Here is a 22,894-nt window from a genome sequence, read left to right as displayed (position 1 = left end):
GTCCAGAGGAGGACCCCGAGGCTCACAGGGCTGACGTAGCTCGCTGGGACCCCAGGGCCTGCCTGACCAAAGCCTGAATTTGGTCCTCTCCCTGAGGCCTTGGAAGAGGAGCTGGCCTTGCCCCTACGTGCTTGCAACTCACAGTGTGCTCTTCCCATTGCATCTCTGTCAGGGATGAAGAGTTTCAGGGTATAAAAGCCTTTGGCTTTAGCTGCTACTCTTTGGCCCACGTCTTGTGCTGCTACAGAGGAGAGGACCAGTTCTCAGGGACCTTCTCTGGCTTCTGCCCTGATGGCCTGGCAGTGGCTGAGAATTTCTCTAAGTCTCCTGAGGCCTGACTCTCTGAGCGACCGGGCAGATCCCTCACAGGGCTGCCCTGGTCACCTTATCTTGGTCATCTGCCAGCGGCGGCCTTTGGGCTCGTGAACTGACTTCAATGGCAAGGCAGACAGCTGGAACAGCAGAGGGAGTTGTGCTGGCAGCAGAATAGGCTCAGGGGCCCAGACACAGTCACCCCTCAGCTGGTGACATCCTCGGGACACTGGGGAAAGGTGTGTGTGTGTGTGTGTGCATTTGTTTGTTTTTTAATCAAATATTTCAAGCATAGAGGACTCTTCAGAAAAACAGCAGTTCCTGTGCAGCTTCGTTGTGTCCTGTCATTTTGCCATATTTCCCTCAGAAATAAATAAATCTTGCAAGACTGGAGCCGCCCCCCACACCCCTTCCCCCTCCCCTCCCCCACCTTATTTTCCTCCCGGGCCCCAGGGCAACTATCACAAGACAGAGAACTCTTCTGTTTATTTTTGGGCTTTATGTGTTTTCATTCCTTCTGTCATTTGTTTATTGCACTCAGCATTATGGTTTCTTGCTTGTTTGCTTTTAGGACTCTTTCTTTTAACTTTCTCTTTCGACACAATGTGAGACTCCCAGGAAAGTTACAGGACTAGAACATCAAATTCCTGTGTGTAGCTCTTCCCGCGTTTCACCACTTGCTAGCACTGTGTCACACTGGTTTGTTTTCACTCCTCTCTCTCTCTCTGTCTTTCTCCATCTCCCTTTTTCTGAACTATGTCAGAGGAAGTTGCAGGCATAGCACCAGCACCGTATTGCCCTCGTCCTTCGGCAGGTCGTTCTCAAACCCAATGACATTCTCCCAACCTCAGCACAAGGATGGAAATTGGGGCATTAACATTTGCACAATAAACAGGATTTTGAGATGGGACTGCTTAGCTGGTTCCTGCCTTGTAACCGTGCTATGGCCCTGTGCTGGCTCCCCTGTCAGGGCTGCAGCCTGGGTGGCTGGGGAGCCAGCAATCATTTCCCTAGGCCCAGCGTCTCACTTCTTTTACATTTGAAAGATTGTCATCCTAGTGGGCACAGCTGTTTGCATTCTCGAGGTGCCTCCCTTTTGGTGCCCCCCTCTTGGTGCCCCAGTGATTTTAGGGGGCTGAGCCGTGGTTCTCACCAGCCTTGGGCCATTTCCTGTGTTGCTGCCACAGCAGCTGAGGTGCAGCGGGTCTGAGCAGGGCCTGTTTAGGAGAAGGGTGTGTGCCTGGTGGGACCAGGTTGGCGAGTGTCCCCAGAGCACAGGTGTTTGGGGGAGAAAAACAAGTGTGATCACATGTATAGTTACCCCAGCCAGAGTAATTTGAAGTGTTCACATGGGCCAGATATTACCAGCTCCATTATACAGGAAAACTGATGGGCCCGGGATTAAGCTCAGTGGTTTTGCCGCCTGCTGCGCAAGCACAAGGACCCGAGTTCAATCCCCAGTACCAAAAAAAAAAGAAAGAAAAGAAAACTGTTAAGATGCAGCATAATTATTATAAAAACTTGAAACAAACCCCCTGAATTTCTCCAAAATAGCTATGTTTAATGATGGCATGCATCACCTCCTGGAAGTCATTTCTATGTACATTTATTGGCCTCTCTGTGTTTGCATATATTTCCACAGGGGATAAAAAAACATTACTGAACTTTCTTTGTCAGATACTACAAGGATGCATAATTATGGGAACTTTTTAAAAGCTTTCTTTGAATTTAAAAGTTTAGAAATATTGAAGTGTTTTAGTGCAATGGTTAGAAACACAGATTTTGGAGTAAGGTTGCCTGAGTCTGAGTCTCAGCTCTGTGGCTTATTAGTGTGTGACTTGAGTGAGTTGTATAATTCTTCTGTGCCTCACTGTCCTCAGCTTTCCACCAGACTGTCAGGTTTAGGGCAGCTGTACTCATTTCCAAAGGCTGCAGTAGTGAGTCAACAGAAACTTAAAACTGTATGGACTCAGGCTGGGGATTTAGCTCAGTGGTGCCATCGCCTGCCTCACAAGCACAAGGTCCTGAGTTCAATCCCTGGTACAAAAAAAAAAAAAATATGGACTCACTTTCTCGCAGTTCTGAATGCCAGAATTGCAAAAGTCCAAGTCAAGGTGTCACTGGGGCTGGTTCCTTCTGGAGGATCTGATGGAGGCTGCTTCCATTCCTCACTCCTGGCTGCTTCCTCAACCCTGGGTGCTCCTAGTTTGGGACCTCGTCACTCTAACTTCTGCCTCCACCTTCACATGGACACTGTCTGTGCCTTTTCTTTTCTGTATGGGGACACCTCTCATTGGCTCTAGGGCCCACCATAACCCCAGCTGAGCTCATCTCACCATCCTTAACTTCATTACATCTGCGGGAATCTTATTCACAGGGCCCGAGGCCTTGGATTTGGATATATCTTGTGAGGGAGTCACAAATCAGCCTACCACAATAGGTGTGAAGGTGATGGAGCTCCCAGGATGCTCAGAGCTTAGAATGGGCTCTCCGTGGGCACTGTGTGTTGTGGACCCTATAAATGAAACTGTCATGGTTGGCATTGCCAGGGCATCTGCACTCAGCTCCTCAGCCCTTCGTAACACAGAGCCCTGTCTAGAGCTACTGGGCCGACTGGGCTGTTCCATAGCATTTACCACTGCATAGCCTGAGCACTCTCTGAGAGCAGGGATCAGCTGCTCTGTCCCTGTAGACCCCCTTTGTCTTGCTGAAGCTGAACACCGTCCTGGCTGGGGTCAGGGTGCTGACAGCCTGTCCCCAGCTCCTCAAGTACTGGCCAGGTCTGTACAGTGGCTTCAGTTCTCCTCCCAGTGAGGCTGTGGGCAGCTTTCCTGTGGCTGACATGGGTGGCCCAGACCAGGCACGCTCTTTAGCTGGAAAACTTCCACACCTTCCTTCCAGACAGCACCCCACCCAGGCCATGACCTGCACTGCTCTGACCCCCACTGGGCCAGGCCCTGGGCAGCCTCTCTACCTGCAGCAGCTCGGAGCTTTGCTGTTCTTCCTGCCCAGGTTTAATAGGCTAGTGACAGACACAGGCATCGTGCAGGGAACCCACTCACTCTTTGGGAGCTGCTGAGAAAATCCCCAAGGAAGCTGGACGCTGAGTCTGGGCCTGGGTGTGGTTTTTCTAGCCTCTTGACCATGTGTACCTGGCAGGGTGTCCATGGACATTCCAGAATGGGGAAACCACTGGGACCAATCAGAACTCAGGCTCTGTACTCAATACAGAGAATGCAAGCCTGTCGAGTAGCTGCTCTAAACTTCTGAGGCTCATGATTTGGCACTGTTGAGCCCCCTGAGGTCCTGTTGCTGTCTTTGCAGGGACCTTGTAGAGCTGGAGCTTGGTTGGGGGAGCGAGGGTCTGGGTGGCAAAGTCTCTACAGACAACAGGTGACAGACCTCCTCTGCCTCAGCCATTCCTTCTCTACCTTCTAGCGGCCAGGGGCTGCGGCCTCTTATGGATCCTCTTAGCCCCGAGATCCTTCCTCTGCTGACCCACACTCGGGCCCTGAGCAAGGGTCTGTGGAGGCCCAGAGGGTCAGGCGGACCTGCAGGGCCAGGTTGATCCTGGAAAGCAGTGTCTTAGGAGGCTTTGGCCTCTGCTGTTAGTTTGGGCAGCTGAGGCTGCCGGCCCTTTAACGCTCATCCCTGCAGGTGTCTGGGACTCGCCTGACCTTATCTGTCTTTTCATCACTGCTGGTCTCGGGCGTGAAAGAGATCCTTCCAGTGGTTTGTTACTCTGCCAAGAAAACTGGGTTATCTTGGCAGTTGCCCCTGTGTTCACTCAGGCCTTGTGTTTCGCAGGCACTTGAACGTGTGGGTCACCACTGGAGCCTGATGTTGTCCAGGGCACAAAACAGCCTACACAGACGTGTACCCAATCAGTCCAGTCCAATGTGCCAAGTCCTAAGATCAAGGCTGTAGTGTGGGAGGATTGTAGCAGGAAGAGAATTCCAACCAGAGAGTTATAGAGATGGAAAAACGATAGGTAACATTTATAAAATCCCATGCTAGGCTAGGCATGGTGGCGCACATCTGGAATCCCAGCACTTGGGAGGCTGAGGTGAGAGGATCCCTGAGAGTTTGTCGGCCAGCCTGGGCTATATAGTGAATCCAAGGCCAGCCTGAACTACATAGTGAGACCCTGAATCAAGCAAAGAACCCCCAAATTACATGCCAGGCACTATGCTAGGTACTTAACAGACATCTCATTGAATTTTCACAATAACTCTTTTAAGCAAAGACAGCTTGACAACTCTTAGCCTTTTCTTTAAACAAATGATTAAACTGGTAGACGAAGTATTAGCCACATGTCTCACACCTGGATTTGAACCTAGAGCTTCTAGTGCACCAGGTAGGCTTCATCTGAATAGGCCTTGAAGTTTGGGAAGAGCTGTATTCCCAGCAGTCTCCTGAAAAAAAAAATGTTAAATATACAGCAGAGTTGTAAGAATTTTGCAGTGAATGCCCACAAACCCACCCCTTCATGTTTTCCATATTTGCTTTGTTTCATATATCCTTATTCATCCATGAACACGTCTTATTTTTGTGCATTTGTAAGAAAGTTATAGACTCCCTGAATATGTTAGTATATATATATCATTAACTAGAGTTCAATATTTGGTTGTGGTTCTTTTTATCAAGTTGGTGTAAAGTTTACATAAGATAAAAGTAAGTGTACATTTCTAAGTGTACCGTTTGAACTTTATGTAAATTGATTCATATGACGCTGACTTGTTTACATCTAGCTTCTTTCATTCAGCATGTTTTTGAGACTCATCCATGTGGTCATGTGTATCAGTACTGCCTCAGTATGGCTGACTGTTCTTTGTGCTGATGTACTGATACCAGATAATGGGATCTTCTGATCTAGAGATGGTAGAAACAAGACTGGGCCAAATATTGGAAGCTCACATATTATTGCACAAGCAAATATTTATGGTGAACTTCAGCCAAGTTGGAACAGCAGTTGTTTGAGAGAATGACCAAGTTGTTGCTCCCAGAACAAAGAGAGTGGCAGAGTTTTGTTTTTGTTGTTGTTTTTGTTTTTGCTGGGGCAGGCTAACATCCAGTCATCCCAATTGGCCTTCTATCCCATTCCTGTCACCCATTAGAAGGGGACAGTTGACCATCTCAGCAAAGCAGCCTTCAGGTCCCTGGGAAGTGACTGAGGCAACTGCTATCACAACCAACATGTAGAGCTGTCATCTACAGCAGTGCTAGTGGGAAACTAATAATGTATTACCCAGCTGTGTGGCCTCCAAAATTAGTGATCTCAAGCTAAGTGCAAGTGAAACTAGAGGGCTTATTTAGGGTTTTTTCTTGGTAACAGTTTCTCTTTTTTGCAAACATTTTGCTTATGTGGTTTTATCAAGGTCTCACAGTAATGGGTCTTTTACAAAAATGGCACATTATAAAGGGTAGTAATTTACTGCATCCAGGGGCTTGTTTTGTCATCTTAGCCTTCCATTCCATCCATGACCCACCATGGCTGTTCCTGAATGTCTCAGTATCACAATCCGCTCATTCCTTCTCCTATTGATGGACACCTGGGCCAGTTTTGAGCTAGTATAAGTAATGGTGCTATGGCCACTTATGTACAAGTCTTTCTGTGGACATGTGTTTTGTTTCTCCTGGGTATACTCCTGGGAGTGGAACCACTGGGCCACAGAGCAGGTGCATGTTCAGGTTTACAAAATCTACCAGATCCTTTTGCAAAGTGCTCATACCAGTTTACATTTACATCAACAAGACGTGAGAGTTCTGATTGTTTCCCACCCTCACCAACACGTGGTGTCATCAGTCTTTTTAATTTTAGCCATTCTAGTGGTTGTGCCGTGGTATCCCATTGTGGTTTTGATTTGCATTTGCCTAATGACTAAGGATTTTGAGCAATTTTCACCTGCTTATGGGCCCATTTGCATGTCTTCTTCTTTGAAGCGTCTGTTCAAATCTCTTGAACCCCCATTTTTGGAATGATTTGCTGGTTCTCTATTAGAGCTGTGTTTTACAAATATTTCTCCCAGCCTGGTAGGCAGAAGTTTTAAATGTTGACACAGCCCAGTGGATGTACTTTTTCTCTTATAGTTGATGCTGTCTGTGTCTGGTCTGATACTTTCGCCTCTGGGTTGGGAGGAGGAGCTGGAGCCCTGCAGGCACTGAGGTGGACGGGACATCTTGAGGAGGGCAGGTGGGCAAGTGGAGGTTCTTTTGGGGTGACGGATGGCTGCCTTGAGTGGAGGCGTTTGGAGGCAAGGTCCCAGAAAGAGAATGCCTTAGATATTAGAGGACTGGGCTGGATTCTTTAGGCAGTGGGAGCCACTGAAGCTCTTAGACCAGGGAAGGGACGAAATCACAGGAGAGCGAGGTGGCACAGTCCCCATGACTCACAGTGGAGCCTGGGGCAGAGTCTCCACTTGGTCACCTGCACAGGAGCAGCTTTGTGCCTCCAGATGCCGATGCAGCTGCAAGGAGAAGAGGCGGATCCTTTGTGTGTTCTCAGAGACTCATTAGGCCCCAGCAAATCTTCACCGGCTCACTTCTCCTGGCCCAGAAAGCCCGAGGGCTGGTCTGGAGAAGCAGCAAACCACAGCCAGAGGCCCAGCCCTTCCCTCCCGCCATGGAAGTTGCTCACATCCACAGATTGAGGGTCAGAGTCCCCCACACACCTGGCCTTGTCTCCTCCCCTTCTCACCTTGTCACCTGCCCACCCCTCCAAGTTCCTCTGGACCCAGACCCCCAGGCTTCGGAGCTTGCTCTTCTTTCCACCTGGACATCTCTTCTGTGATTCCTGCATCCAGGGCTTTAGTCCAAAGTCTCTCAGTGGGGGCTTTCCTGGCCTCCTGGTTTGGAATTTCCAATGGCCCTTCCCTCTGCCATGGGACACACTCAAGCTTTGCGTTCACCAGGACTGCCTGTCCCAGCCCCCTGGAATCTAAATGAAAATGTCATGAAGGCTTGGGAACTGTCTCTCAGTCTCTCTGTCTCTGTCTGTCTCTTCTCTCTTTCACTGTCTCTGTCCCTCTTTCCCTCTCTCTCTTTCTGTTTTGGCATTTTGTTCACACCTTTACCCCATGCCTAGAACAAGATCTGCCACTCAAAGGTCCTCAAAAATATTTGTGGCATGAGTGAACAAGAGGCCATGTGCCACCCTCTTCAGAGTCTCTGCCTGATGGCAGCCCTAGTTCTACAGGGGAAAATGGGATACGCCCAGGGCCTACCTAAGGCCACCCAGCTGATGGAGAAATCTTCCCACCCCTGTTGTGCAAATGAGGAAACTGAGGCCCTGAGTGGGAGGAACTTAGCCAAGGAGCCCGTGGTGGTCACTGCCAGCAGCAAAGCAGAGCCCTGACTGGCCTCTGGGGGAGGCCCTGAGTCCAGCACACTTGTTCCAAGATGGTTGTAACAGGTCTATTGGCGCCAGAGGATAGACATCGTTGTGTTTCTGAGCGGAGCTAGAACAACCTGCGGGCCCCAGGGTGCTTCTTTGCTCGACAGTTGTGGCCTTCACTGTCTCACCTGGCTTTGCAGAGGAGATGGAGAGACTGGGAAGTGGTCAGTGTCCTCTGGGCCACTGGCCTGGAACTCCAAATGAGACTCTTCACCCCATGCATAGCCTTGGACATCCATGGGGCAGCCTCCCCGCCCAACCCAGTCCTGATTCCTGCCATTTCCTGCGACATTCCTGTTTCCCCAGGGACCCAGCTCTTCCTTCTGTGTGGGCTGCAGGCTGTGGACCTCTGGCAGATCCCCTGAGAGGGTAACAGAGGAGGGAATTTCTTTTTTCTTTTTTTTTTTTGTTGGTACTGGGGATTGAACTCAAGTCTTTGTGCTTTCGAGGCAGGAGGCAGAACCTCTGAGCTAAATCCCTGGCCCCAGAGGAGGGAATTTTATTAGCCTTCAGACAGCCTCACCTGACGATCAAATGTTCCTCCTCCTGCCTAAACTTCCTGCCCACTTCTGGCAAACCCAGTGAAGCTAGAACTTCCTATCCCCTCCTCCTTTGTGGGGAATACCGTCCCCCCAATGATGTCTGAGTCCTGCTGCCCTCTGGCCCTCAGGAGCGTGCCATTATCACATGTTCTGTAATAGGGCTCATCCTGACCTCACAACCCCCTCCAAGTGGCTCCGAACAGCAAAGCCCTGCTGTTCACACTTCCGCAAGGAGCCCCGGCCCTGCTCACTGCTGCCCTAGCAATGTCACAGAGGCAGAGGACAAACTGAGAGGCACTGTGCCACTTCCTGGTCCTATATGTGACTGGCTTTGTGTGATTAGTTTCCAGCCCCACAGATACCACTGCGAGAGACCTAGTTCTAAGGTAGAACACCACCAGAACTCTCAGCCCACTCGCCTCCAGGGGCCAAGGAACTGATATAGCTGCCTCTTCCCTGGTTTCAAAACTAGCCTGTGTGTGCTGGCATGGGGGAGAGGCAGGTGTTGGAGTGGGTCCCCCATCTCTTAAACCAGGCAGAGTGACGGACAGTGGGCTGGGCCTCTGGGCCCTCAGATCGGTTTTGCTACTTCTTGAATCTGTGAACTTCCTGCGTGATCCACTCTGAGGTGTTAACAAATCCTCATCCTGGTGTGGGGAGAGTTGACTGGAAGGGGCCATAAAGGATCTTTATGGAAAGAATGTTCTTCGTCAGTGCCGTACAACAGAAACCTTGAACATAACATAAGCCCCACAGTCGTTAAGTTTTTCTAGTAACCATATTAAAACAATAAAAACAATTAATTTCATAATGTTTTACTTAAGCCAACATATATAAAATATTATTTCAACACATAATGTATATAAAATACTATTAATGAGCTCTTTTATAGTCTTTTCTTCATACTAAGTCTTCCAAATCCTGTATTTCATAGCATGTCTCAGTTTGGATCAGGCACTTTGAAGACGGGTAACCACTTATGGTGAATGGCCATGGCATTGGATAGCTCAGGTCTCTCTCTCTCTCGATCTGGGTGGTAGTTACATGGGTGTAGGTAGCCGTGTAAAAACAGGACTTGATATACCGTAGAGATTTGTGCATTTTGCTGCCCATAGGTTACTCTTCAGTTAAAAGTATTTTAAAATCTTCCTCATGGCTCTCTTCAAATGCCACCTGTGCTCTTCTGAGCCCCCTGAGTTTTGACACTGCGCTCCTGTTATATTTATTCCCTCTTTGTCTATAGCCTGCTGCTTATGTGTATGTCTCCCTCGCTTTATTTTTTATTTGATCTATCAATCAATTGATGGGTGAATGGATTGATTCAAGGACTGGGGATTAAACCCAGGACCTTTGCACTGACCTATTACATCTCCATCCCTTTTTTAAAGTATTTTTATTTTGAGATAGGATCTTGCTAAATTGCCCAGGCTGGGCTCAAACTTGTGATCCTCCTGTATCAGCCTACCAAAGTTTTGAGATGACAGGCATTCAACACTATACCTGGTTTCACCTGCTTTATTATAAGTGCCTTAAGGTGTAGACATGGTCTGTCCATTTTGTAATCCCCCAAACCCCCCAGGTACGTAGATGCTAAATAAATAAGCTTGGTTGAATTTAATCCTCACTTGTATACCTCTCTGGGCCAGATGCAGGACAGGCTGATCATTTGATTTTGTCTCTGCTCTCAGTCCTGTTCCAGATGTTGACAAAGGAGAGGAAGAGGAAGAGGAGGACAGCTTGGGACTGCATCTGCCTGTCACCTCAAAGAACTGCCTTCCTCCCCGGGGCATCAGTATCCTGGAGAAGCTGATCAAGACGTGCCCTGTTTGGCTGCAGCTGGGGCTGGGCCGGGCAGAGGTGACCCGGATCCTACACCGGGAGGTGGCCGGGGTGAGTTAGCACCAGCAGGCACAGCTCGGGGAGCTCGGGGAGCTTGGTGGGGAAGCAGCTGCCTCCAGACAGCTGCCTGTCCACTCTCCTTTCTTGTCTTGGTCTGCTTTCAGCCCCCTTGTTTCTCAGAGTGCAGTGGTGGAGTCTGTGGGAGGAGTGGTTTCTGCTTTGAGGAACAGGGAGTAGGTGGCGGATGGGCCTTGCTGAACACAGACTGGACAGGCAGGACTGGGGAGGTCTGGAAGCCATACTGAGGGCTCAGCCAGGAGGCCAGGAACCAGGGAGTATCAGGATGAGGGTGGTTTCAGACACCCTTATTTTACAGATGGAAATAAGAGACTGTGTGGTGGTCAGAAGATGTTTTGGAGCTGGGCTCTGGGAGTGGACGAACAATTTAAGTTTTCTGAGGCTCACTTTTTGTCATTTTGAAAAAGGGACATTGACACTCCCTCCTAGGGATGCTGTTCCTATTACATAGCAAGATGGATGGATGGATGTCTGGATGTTTGGATGGATGGATGGATGGATGGATGGATGACTGGATGGTTGATGGATGGATGGATGGATGACTGGATGGTTGATGGATGGATGAGTGGATGACTGGATGGATGATGGATCGAAGGATGGATGGATGGGTAGATGGGTAGATGAATGGATGGTGGATAGATGGAAAGATAGATGGTAAATAGATGAAGTGTGAGTCAGTGCCACAACCCGCATGGCTGAAGGGTTCATGGAGTGAAAAACGACAGTGAGAAATTAAGAAAGTCAAACAAAGAAAGAAGACAAAGACGACAGTAAAGTTTATAAAGCTGAGTCCAGGTGGAATCCCTTCTTCCTCCTGAGACAAAAGGCTCGGCTTGCATCCTCAGCACCTTTATAGTGTAGATAAGGGAAAGGAAAGGGGATGCCTGACTGGAACAGGGAGAACAGACGGCTAGGGTCTGCAGGAGATATGTTTGATGTTTCTCTGGCGGATGGGTGGGAAAGAAGATAGCCCTCTTCTGGGACAGGCCTTGCTCCACCACGCCCTCTTGTCGCCTGTTCTCCTCCCTCGGGCCCTGCCTCATCTGCGGGAGGAGGCGAGTTAGGCCTGGCCAGAGTGATCCACAGCACAGCGCTCCCAGCAAGTCAGAGCTCCTCATATGCTACTTTCAGTCCCACACACAGTTATATGCTACTCCTTTATATGCTGCTCCGTGCATTATTTTTTAAAATAAGCTGGATAGAAGTGAATAAAATTGTAAAAAGTAAATGTCTCACAAAGATCTTTTCTACTTACTATAAGCCAACTCTCCCCAGAAGTCTTTTTTTCAATTGAGGTGAAATTCATATCACATAAAATCAGCCGTTTGAAAGTTTTAAATACCATTCCATGGCATTTAGTGCAGCCACAGTATAATCCAACCACTGCCTGCCTCTTGCTAATTTCCAGATGTGTCCATCACCCCCCGAAAGAAAACCTCATCTGCACTGAGAGATTAATTCCCATCTCCCCTCCCCCAGCCTCAGGGACTCCCAGTCGGCTTCCAGAAGTCATTTTGCTAGGAGTGCGTGGGCTTTTTCTTCCCCTCTTCCTCCTTGCTTCCCTCCCTTCCTTCCTTCTTATTGATTGATTGATTGATTGTGGTACTAAGGATTGAACCCAGGGCCTTCACACTGAGCTATATCCTCAGCCCTTTTTATTTTTCATTTTGAGACAGTATCTTGCTAAGTCATAAGTGGCCCAGTCTGGGCTTGAACTTGCGGTCGGTCCTCCTGCCTCTGCCTCCTGTAGTTCTGGGGTTATAGGCCAGCACCACTGCACCTGGCTCACATGGATTGTCTTTGTAGTCATCTTCCATGTGATCCCACATCTAAGGCCACAGTGTTCCCTCAATTCTTCCTGCACTTGAGACTCTCTCCTGAGATCTTCCTGAGAATAGACCCATTGCTCCTCATGGTAGCCTGTGAGGTTGGGATTCCTGTTGTGGCCATTTTACAGATACACTATGATTCTTCCCCAGGTAATGAAACAGTAGAAAATAAAACTGGGGGCTCACAGCAGCCGGTGTTCCTTGGAGTCCCCAGGCTGCTGCCAGGCATTCCTCCACTCCCATAGGAGGTTCTGAGGGGTGAGCTTCCACCCTTCTTGGGAGGATTCAACTCTAAAACAGGTCCATGGAGGATATTTTTTTTTCCTTTTTTTGGTACCAGAGATCGAACTCGGGTCCTTAGCTTATGAAGCAGGTGGTGGAACCACTGAGCTAAATCCCCAGCCCATGGAGGATATATTTTTAAAAATTCTTAGGGTGCTGGGCATGGAACCCAGGGCCTCTTGCATGCTAGGAAGTGCTTTACCACTGAGCTTCCTTTCAAGGCACAAGTTGTTGATGGCTGAGGGATGGCCATTTTCTGGACTATGCTTGGTCATCAGGAGGGGTGTGTCTAGGGCATGTGTGTAGATAGGACTGGCCCAGAGAGTGGGGGACAGTCCCAGGAGAAGGCAAATGGGTCTGTAGGACAACTGGGCCAGACGTAGTGCATGACCACTTTGTCAAAAGTTATGGCCTTCTCTTCAAAAAGTTCAGAATAAGCCAACTGAAAATTACCTTTGTGGTTCTCTTTGGGATGCTTATGCATGCCATGCCTGTACTTTACAAATACCATCTTTCAATAATCCTATGAGGGAGACTCTGCTCTTGTACCCATTTTACGGGCAGTGAAGCCAGGGCTAAGAGGAGTGCCTTAGTTTGGCTTCCCCCAAGACAGACTCCAAGACAAGAATTCAAGACCATGTGGCTTTTGGGAAGGTGACCCTAAGGCACCAGGAGAGGAGAGAGACGAGCAGGGAAGGTGGCTGTGAGTGGCACTTGTCACGCAAGTTACCCCTGGGGCAGCTGGAGCTGAGTCCTGCTGGAGAACCCTGGGAATGGGTATAGAACAGGCATCTCAGGGTGATGCCCCTGGAGGGGCAGGAGGGAGGGTCAGGGAGCTGTGTGTTTTCCACCGACTCCTGACACTCCTGAGCGAAAGGCTGTGGAGTGTGAGGATTCATTTTCCAGCCTCTACTCTTTGCCCTAGGACTCTTATCAGAAAAAGCCCTGGGGCTGCCTGTTATAGGACTGGAGTCAGTGAGGGTGGGGCCTAGGGCTTGGGGGCACCAAGGCCAACACTACTGGAAGTGAAATCAGCTGCCTGAAGTCCACAGCTGGCAAGTGAGTCCCAGCTGAGAGTTGAGTCCAGTCCTAGCCAGGCTGAAGCACACCCACCACCAGGAAGGAGCAGAAAAGAAATGGAAATACAATGCAATGAGACCTCTGTCCCCCGGGGTTCCACCTCTACAGATTCAACCAACTTCAGATAGAAGATGTTTGGAGAAAAATTGCCAACTGTACTGAATGTGTATAGACTATCCCTAAACAATATGGTATAATAACCATTTATGGATCATTTACATTGCATAAGCTATTGTACGTGATGATTTAAAGCATACAGGAGGATGTGCATAGGTTATGTGCAATAAGTCTTGCATGGCTTAATGAAAAGGATATGTTCTGAGAGAGGCGAGTTCGTTGCAGTTGTACGAACATGATAGAGTGTACTTAACGCAAACTGAGATGTCTATTTGCACGATTTTATTCAATTCTCACAGCACTTTCTGTCTGGTAGGCATTATTAGTGTGCCCGTTTCCACATGAGGAAATGGAGGCACAGAGACACTGACCTGCTTGCTTGAGGTCACACAGCTAATGAGTAGAGAGTTCCCGGTGCGATCCTCAGGAATGCCGGAAAACCCTTTGCTGCATAAAATCTCTCCCACATACCTGTCTGAAATTCTATCATTGCCACAACTCCGTCGATCTGAGGGATACAAACACTGTGGCTGGTCCCCATGCGGATGACTCTCAGAGACCTCCCGGGTCCGCCTGGCAGCAGTGAGAGACAGTTCTTCTTCATGCCCAAGCCAGTGCTCAGCCCCCTCGGCCCCCAAATCTTTGACCTTGACCACACCCTCTCTCCTTCCCCAGCCCGTGTCCCCTGAGTCTGCCTCTCTGATGAGGTGTGGGACATGGTGATATGTGTGTATCCAGCAACAAGGCAATCAAAAGTCACCCATTCTGCAGTCATACTGGCTTGGGTTTTGATTTTTAGAATAGTTTTATAGAAAAGGTGCAGTGATAGTACAGAGTCCTCTGGGCCCACACTCAGTTTCTCCTGCTGTGGACACCCAACGGTATTATGGAAACCACCGCAATCCTTGGTGTTAACCAAAAGTCTGTACTTAAGATTTCCTTCCTTTTTGTCCTTCTTCTGTCCCAGAATCCCATCCAGGACCACAGCACATGTGATTGTCATATCCCGTTAGACTCCTCTGGTTTGTGACAGTTTCGCAGACTTCCTTTGTCTTTGATGACCTTGAGGGTTTTGAGAAGCACTGGTCAGGCACTTGGTAGAATGGCCTTCCAAGGGGATTTGTCTAATGATTAGACTGGGATTCAGGAGGCCACAGAGGTAAAGTGCCAGGGATACGTGATATCCAAGTGCCTTCCCTGGTGATGTTGATCTTGATCACAAACTGAGGTAGCGTTTGTCTGTTTCTTGACTTGAAAGTTACTCTTTCCCTCTCCCCTTCATACTTTTCTCTTTGGAAGGAAGTCACTGTGCTCAGCCCACCTGAAGGGAGAGGATGGTTGTGTTCTGCATCCTTGCTGGAATGTATTTGGAATTCTGTATCTGTCTCTTCTCCTCCATCTATTTATTGATTTAATCATCTATTTATGGCAATAGGAATCCTGGAATCTTATTTTATATTTTAGATTACACTCCAATGTAATTATTATTATTTACTTTAATTATTTTGTTGCACAAGTCATTCCGACTTTAGCCATTGAGGGTGTCCCAGTTGGTACCCGAGTCCCTTTGACATACTCCATTTGTATATGTGTGTGTGTTGCATGTACGTGTCTTTGTTGGTTGGCACACTTCCTTACTTTATAGCGATACAAGATGTTACAGCCTCACCTTATTTCCTGCCCCATCCTGGAATTGGCCACTTCTCCTTTGATTGGGAAATGGGATTAGAAACCAAGGACTGGAGGCTGAGTGTGTCCATTGCTTTGGGAGTGTCCTTGCTTCTAGCCTGAAAGGTGGTCTTTGATGAGCGGACCCTCCTGTGAGTTTGCCTTTGATAGTGGGGGGGTAAGTTTAAGAGTAACAGGCAGTGAAATGTCATATGGTCCAGCGGGTAGGTGGTTCAGAGCCCCTCACCCATGTAAGTGTAGCGCTGATGTTGTTCATTATTAGTTTGGCATTAACCTTCAGTGAAGCCCCTCCTGTCCCATCACGAGGCCAAGGCCAGGGGACAGGCATCATTGGTTGTTGCGGGACCGCTGAGCACTCAGCTCTTATCCCTCCAGCAGCCCTGGAGAGCAGGGCTGCATTCTCTGCACCGAGGGAGGACACTTGGCTCTGTGGTAGCAAGCAGTGTGGCTGCGAAATGGCGGAACCTGACTTGAATCCACCACGGATGGCCTCCAGAGGCTTTAAAAACAAGGCAGTGACCTGGCCTCACCCCGAGAAGTGCTTATTTCTCTGGTTCAGGTTGGGCCTCAGCCCTTACTGTGTTTTAAAAGCTCCCTGGGTGATTGTGATCTACAGCCAACACTGGGAATGCTGCTTGGTGCCGTGCTGCGGCTATGTTGTAAGTAACGGGGAGGATGATCCTCAGGTTCCCCATATGTAAAATAAAGGTAGCGGGCACTGTGTCTTCTCCACGTCCAGTCCTTGCACGGTTCTGCACACTGTCCCAGCTCTGTTGGCTCAGGACTGGGGATGTGAGGACCTTTGCCACAGGTCTGCCCGCTCACGCCTGCGTGTGTCCAGGCTTGGTTCTGACCACTGGACTGCCCACCTCCCTGGGCACTGAAGCCCCTGCCGTTGTGGCCTCTTGAAAGAACCAGCCGCTTCTGTTCCTGCCCTAATGGGCTTGATTGGAAATTTTCCTCATGCAAATGGAAAACATTCCTAAATAACAAAAGCAGATGACTCTGGGCAGTACAGGCCCAAAGTGGATGGTCAAAGCAAAAACGTACCTAGTGTATGTTGCTTTCAATTTTTATGTATTTCAAGGAGGGGGTGCAGTGGCGGCACCTTTCACTCCCAAAACATACTGTACCCCACCCACAGTGGAATCGGTCAGCCCTCCCAAATCCATGCCCTCGGCCCTCCAAAACTTGTGCCAGCTGAGGTAGACAAGGACAGGATCCCACCCCAGCTGTGTCAACCTCTTGGACTGCATAATGCTATCTCACAGCTAACTCTCTTACAAGTCCCTAGGGGCTGGGCGAGATCCCAGGACACTGATGCTAGAAGCGTCTTCTAGAAAGAAAGAGTCCTGGGACACTGTGAGGCGCTAGGTCAGTGGGGAATGCGTTTAGCTTCAAGTAACAACTGCTGGCAGGTGGACAGTCTGAGATGGTCCCACTGACCTGTCCCATGGTGGGTGCAGCTGTTGGCTGGGCCACGTGACTCCAGCAGACTAACTCAGGCATCTTCACAGGATGGCCAAAGCCCAAAAGGTGGAGCAGGAAAGTTGTGGTGCCTCTAAGGCCTGGGCTCAGAACTCCACAGTGAACCTTAACTTCGTCCTTCTGGTCAGTGCCAGCCCCAAGCTGCTCTCCCACCTCTTGGTGGGAGGAGTGACAAGAACTCTGTGGCCATTTTTAATCCACCATATAGGTGAATGATCTTTGAGTCATTTTTTCCCTCTCCCTCCTTTTGGTCTAGCTTAAAGCACAGTGCTGATCTTACTGTAATTAGTATTTATTTCCCAAATGAGAGTATGCATTTAAATATCGTAGCACCTGCTTTAGCACTGCTGAATGGTAAGTAGTGGTAGTCCGTAGCAGTGATACACTCGTATTGTTAAGGACATAGTCGGTGCCAGGCATTTCATATACACGATCAGCAGTTCCCACAGCAACTCTGAATGCTGACTATTCCTGTGGGGAGAAAGAACTCTGGGCGGTCCAGCCAGCTCTTCAGTCCCCTGGGAGTCCTGAGCAACCACCATCATGGTAATGTCTCCTTTGAAGACAACCAGTGGCAGGGCAGTGAGGGAGGATACAAAGAGCTCACAGAGACGCCTGCCTGGCACTGACTTCCAACACTGTCAGCTTCATGCTTGAGGAATTCGACACAATCTAGAAGGTTTTTCGGGAGTCACTGCCACACCGTGGTGCTGTGTTTTGAGGTCCTGTGGCCAAGGCCGACCACTGACCCAGTTCTGCCCGCAGTGGGCACCTCTCAGCCCGGCCCTCACCCTCCACCACCTGGGCAGGGTGGATCAGAAGAGCCTCTAGCCAGGCTGAATTCCGATTCCCTCCCTGCCCCACCTTGGAACTCACAGCCACTTCCACCCCACCCTCCACCCCTGACCAGTGCCCGCCTTATCAGGGTTTTCAGATAAGGGCCTAGGATACAGCTCAGGCAGAAGAGAAGAGCTCAGTGGCTGTGCTACAAGGGTAGGTGGTGGGTGTTCAGAACTGGGGATCTGTGGAGTCCAGCCTAGGGGACTTTCCAGTCCTGCCGATAGACCTGAGTAGATGCCACAGTCTCAATGGCCAGCGACAAGTGACAGACTACACGGCGTGGTGGGACTGACGCCTGGCCTGCTTCCTGCTTCTGCACAGCCCACTGGGTGGCCTTGGGTTTACTGGGCCTCCCTGAGCGCTGGGTCTTCTTCCACCACAGGGAGTAGAGGTAGACGGCCCCCACGGCCAGGCCAGGGCTGAGTGATACCAGACCTCGGCACATTTGTTTCAGCTTCCAGCTCCCACCCGTCACTGCACCGCTCTGTCCTCTGTTTATTGTGTTGCATTTGCTCCTCCTCTTGCCCTGGATCTGTGAGTTTTGTCTTCCCAACTCCTGCCTCAAAGAAATCTCTCTGATTTCTTTTTCATAATAACCCCGCATGGTAGACGAATGCCAGGTTCCAGTTGGAGCAGAGACAGAGAGGCAGAAGAATGGGGCTCCGCAGCGGGTGAGGCGAATGGGAAATTGTCCTTAGAGCGCATCCTGGTGGAGGTGTTCTTATCCCCGATGCAGTCCTGTTCTGGCCTTTGTTTCTGCTGGGCGTCCTAGGTGTTGTCCACATGTACAGATCTGAGGGACACGATTACCCAGGGTCACAGAACCGATACCTGGCTGCTCAGGGCCATCTGGAAGAAATGTGAATTGTAGACGGGTGTGGTGGCGCATGCTTGGAACCTCAGCATTCTCAGGGACTATGGCAGGAGGATGGAAAATTCAAGCCCAGCCGGGGCAACTGAACAACTTAGCAATACCTCGTCTCTAAAAACTAAGGGCTGGGGTTGTAGCTCAGTGCAGAGGCCCTAGGTTCAATGCCAAGTACAAAAAAAGAAGGAGGAAGAGAGAAAGAGAGGGAGGGAGGGAGAGAGAGAGAGGGAGAGATCATGTCCTCCGTGGTCTGTTGGAGAAGTGCCCATCCCAGGTCTCCCAGCTTCTTTCTCTCCCCCCAGCAATGTGGGCTGAAAGCAAGGTCCATGTCTAATCAAAGAGGAAAAGTCTAGAAATATTATGTAATGAGTGTGAAGGAGCCAGTACGATTGCAGGGCATATGGAGGGAGGTCCCAGTGGAGGCTGGCAACCCTAACTTACCATGCAGTTCACCGTGGATTAGGAGTGGGGAGAAAGAAACCATTGTAGAATAAAAGTATAATGTATGCTGCATTGTGATTCTGGCCCTATGTGGGGATCCCTCTCTCTCTCTCTCTCTCAATTTCACCCTTATGAAAGCAAAAGCCTTCTATTTTATTTTATTCTCTTTTATTCTGGAAAGAAAATCCTTGGCGGCATTTTAATGGGTCGTGACCCACCATTTGAAAAACGCTGCCTTCGCTTCCTGTGCCGGTCCTGACCCCTGCTGTTGGGCAGGGGTGATGGCATAGCTTGGCCATGTCCCTGACCTAACCATGACCTGGGCACGTGTCCCCCACATGTGGACTGCAGGTGCAAAGGGCACACTGTCCCAGCTAGACAGGAGCCCCTGGTTTGCTTTCCATTCATCAGGGCACCAGCTTCCTCCCCCGCCCCGCCCTAGCCCACGTTCAAGGGTCAAAGTTTGCTTTGTCGGCCTTGCCAGAACGTGACTGGCTCCCACTCTGGCCTCTCTCCACAGCTGGGAAGGAGGCCCTGGGGGCACCCCAGATTCACTCATTGCACACACACATATACTCACAATCACAGGCGTATTCGAACACTCGCACATATATACACTTGTACATGCACGTACACTATCACACGTACATACATTCACACAGCCTCACACTCTGTCTCCCACATACTCCCGTTCCTTTCTGACACCACTTCTGCCGTCCCAGCTGGGTGTGCAGCAATTCAGTTTGGCCCCGGCCTGGAGTCACACAGATGCCACAGTTATAGGGAGGGTCCCCCACCAGACTGCCCACACTTAAAGAACACCTGAAAAGCTCACTGAAAGTCTCGATTACAATTACAGTTTCATTATAATGGATTCAGCTCAGGAGCAGCCAAAAGGAAGAGGCACACGGGGCGAGGCCTGGGCAGGTAGGCGCAGAGCCCTGGTACCAACACCCCGAGAAGCCACACATTTCTCTGTTCCCCAACCAGGAAGCAGCCCTGAATGCCCAGCACAGAGCCTTTATTGGGGTTCCGTTTCATAGGTACCGTTGGCTAAACCATCGGCCAATTGAGAGATCCCCATCTCCAGGCCTGCCCCCACCCCAAGGCAGCCTGTCTTCTCAGTGTGGCCTTTCTGTGGCCAGCCCTCCCTTGGAACCACTGCCCAGAGTCACCTGTCATCATTGTCCAGAGGGGCCAGACTCACCCAGCCCTCAGGACATGGGGCAGAGGGATGGAGGAGTTCTGTGCCAGGAAGCGAAGCAAAGGCCAGCTGTGCTTTTCATTATACCACACTCCCTCACACTCACCCACACAGCTGCATTCACCCACATGCACTCACGCTCACCTGCACACTCACATACTCACTGCCACACTCACATTGCCCCTTACACTGCTGGAGCAGAGGCAGCTTGAACCCCTGGAAAAGAAGCAGAGCAGCCTCTTCTTGGACACTGAGTCCCAAGTCAGTTTACGTTCAGGTTGGTGCGCAGAGTGAGGGGTGCTGGAGGCCAGGCAGCGCCTCTGCTCGAGCAAGGGCAAGGGCCGTGGGGTGTCTGGAAGTGAACAGCCTCCTGCTGGCCCTGAGCAGCCCCTCCCCCAGCACCCCAGTCTGGCAGCAGCCCTCCCCCCCATGTGGGCGCGCGCACACACACACACACACACACACACACACACACACACACACGCACTTTCCGGCGCTCACACCCTCCCCACCCTGCCCTGCTCGCGACAAGCGGCCACTGTACTCATGTCCCACCACAGTTCAGTGAGAATGGATCCACTGTCCCCGCTCCAAAGGGGACACACTCATGGAGAGCAAGAGCTGAAGCTAGTAGCAAGGCAAGGCAGGAGGTGGCAGCACCGGGTCTTGTCTAAGGACTTGAGTACAAATCTCAGCCTCAGCACTTCCCGCTTGGTGATCTGGAGCATTCCTGCCTCCCTCTGCCTTGATTCTCCCTTTAAAAAAGGGATAATTGTAGCGCCCTGCCCCCGCACTGCAGATTTAATAAGACAAATGAATAGGATCTAATGCACTATTGTTCTGGCACGGGGGAGTCTGTGTCAGCTGGTATGAGTTGACAGCAATGATGTTATGTTTATTAATGATATTGCATTAACATTATAATGATACAGAAGTATAATCAAAGATTAGTCACAAGTGACAATGGCAGCAGAATCGGGAGCCTACTAGGAAGTGCTCTCCCAGAGCCTCCCATGCTCAGGGCCATGTCCTTACCCTGTGCAATCCGAGGCTCTGCGCCCAGCATGCCCTCAGCAACTTGGGCTGCACTCCTGGTCCTGCAGACTGGCCGGGGACTTGAAGACTTAGACTCTGGGGAAAGGGCGAGGGTGGAGGGGAAGCCACATCCAGGAGGCTGAGGAGATTGCTGGAGGTGTTGACAGGGAAGGAGGGACTGAAACGGATGCTGTAAACCAGCAGAGTCTGTGACAGGCATGGAGAGCCCCCTCCTGGTGATTGCTCAGAGAGGGCGCTGCCCTGGGGACTCCCCAGCAAGAAGGCAGGAGAGTGAGGGGTAACTCGCTGGTTCCAGCTCAGAGCCGGGCCAGTGATTGGTTACTGAATAACAGATGTGTCCTCAGGGCTTAGAGGCATGGTTCAATCAGAGTAGAGTGATTCCACTGCAGGAGAAGGTCTCTCTCAGCCTCATGACATAGATCTGCATAGAGCAGCCTTGAAGCACAGGGTCCTGAGCATCAGCGCCAGCATGTAAGGATGAACACCTAGAGATGCTGGCCAGGCCACCTTCCTGAGTGTCTTCTGTAGGCTCAGCCCTTGAACCTGCCCATGAGAGCTGGGTCCCATGAGGATCAGAGAGTACCTCTGTTTCTTCATCTGTAAAATGAGGATGATGGGAAAGCCATACCATGGGGTAGATGAGAAGATGGGACCAGTTAATATATGTGAAGTACCATAACAGTGCCTGTCACAGAGCTCTGTGCCAAGTACTAGCTCTTTCTGTTTTTGCAGGGGAAAAATGCAAGTTAACTGATACTTGTGATTGTTTCCAACAGCCTCCCCCAGACTTGTGTGCTGCGCGCGGACTAAAATTCATCCGTATGTTACGGTGTCCATATGACCTCTGTCTGTTAGGGCTTTTCTGGCCACAGGTCACTGGACACCCACATCACACTCAGCTATAGCCCCATGTACACAGCCAGAATCTCAAGGGCCCCTACCCCATGGATTCTGTGTTTACACCAACCTCTGAGAAAAACTAACTTGGTTGATCTGCCCAGTGGACACATGAGAAATCAGGACTCAAGGGGCCTCGGTTTGGACAGGGGCCAGGTGACACATGGCTCTTGTGGCAGAAGCCCCAGTTCTTCTGGGGGTGCTTAACTGGCTCTCCCTTGGCTCAGGAACCTTGCGATGGCTTCCCCTCCACTGTAGACCTTCTAGCCTGCATCCACACCTTTCATTCACTGAGCTCCTCTTTCTCTCTGGTTTCAGTTGTTCCTGGTCCGCCAGGACAGCAGTGTAAAGCGCCTGGTGCTCTGCGTCCACTTCCCTTCCCCGAGCAACGGCTCCTCCGAGGTGTTGGAGTATACCATCAAAGAAGAGAAATCCAGTAAGTGCTCACCCTTCTCACTCTGGCTCTGACCTCAGCAGTAGCAGATGTAGCACCTGCTAACCACAGCCTCTCCTCTCTGTGCCACAACATTTAAAATTAGAAGGGGGAAAGAGCTTGCCGTCTGCTGATGCTACCGGGCCAACCTTGTCTATCTCTCAAAAGTCAATGTTAATTTCCACTCCCCCTCATCACAGCTTGTTGGCTGCACTTCTTCGAGGCCACAGTGAAATTTCCTCTCATTAGCTCACCACAAGGATGCTGGAGGAAAAGGAAGAAATGAGGAGGAAATACTTGGCCCTCTAGGTCCTAGTATCAGCTTGGCCCCCAATCAAACCTTGCTCTGGGACATGTTTCTTAGACTCTCAGAGTCTCACTTTTCTCTTCTGTGAAATGGACATAATAGTCACCACCACACTTGTATTACAGAGTTTTGTGAGAGTCAAATGGGCAGGCACTTTGAAGACAAGTCTTGAGCATGCACAGAGCTGCCAGAAGCAGAC

The 22,894-nt window shown here is 50.2% G+C and overlaps 1 protein-coding gene across 1 annotated transcript in view; it reads left to right on the top strand.

The window, feature by feature from the left end:
• The window catches only part of Rin3 (Ras and Rab interactor 3), a 117,818-nt gene that overhangs the window by 24,475 nt on the left and 70,449 nt on the right, over positions 1 to 22,894 (top strand). Inside the window, exons 2-3 of the mRNA XM_021244817.2 lie at positions 9,936 to 10,137; positions 22,274 to 22,391. Coding sequence (XP_021100476.1) covers positions 9,936 to 10,137; positions 22,274 to 22,391 — 320 coding nt within the window. The remainder of the gene's footprint in view (positions 1 to 9,935; positions 10,138 to 22,273; positions 22,392 to 22,894) is intronic.

Source organism: Heterocephalus glaber, unplaced genomic scaffold, assembly GCF_053883595.1.
Source record: "Heterocephalus glaber isolate CG9 unplaced genomic scaffold, H.glaber_assembly_v1.0 deba00001608, whole genome shotgun sequence".
NCBI classification, from domain to species: domain Eukaryota; kingdom Metazoa; phylum Chordata; class Mammalia; order Rodentia; family Bathyergidae; genus Heterocephalus; species Heterocephalus glaber.
The sequence above is the reverse complement of the archived record's forward strand: the minus strand, read 5'-3'. Positions and strand labels throughout refer to the sequence as shown.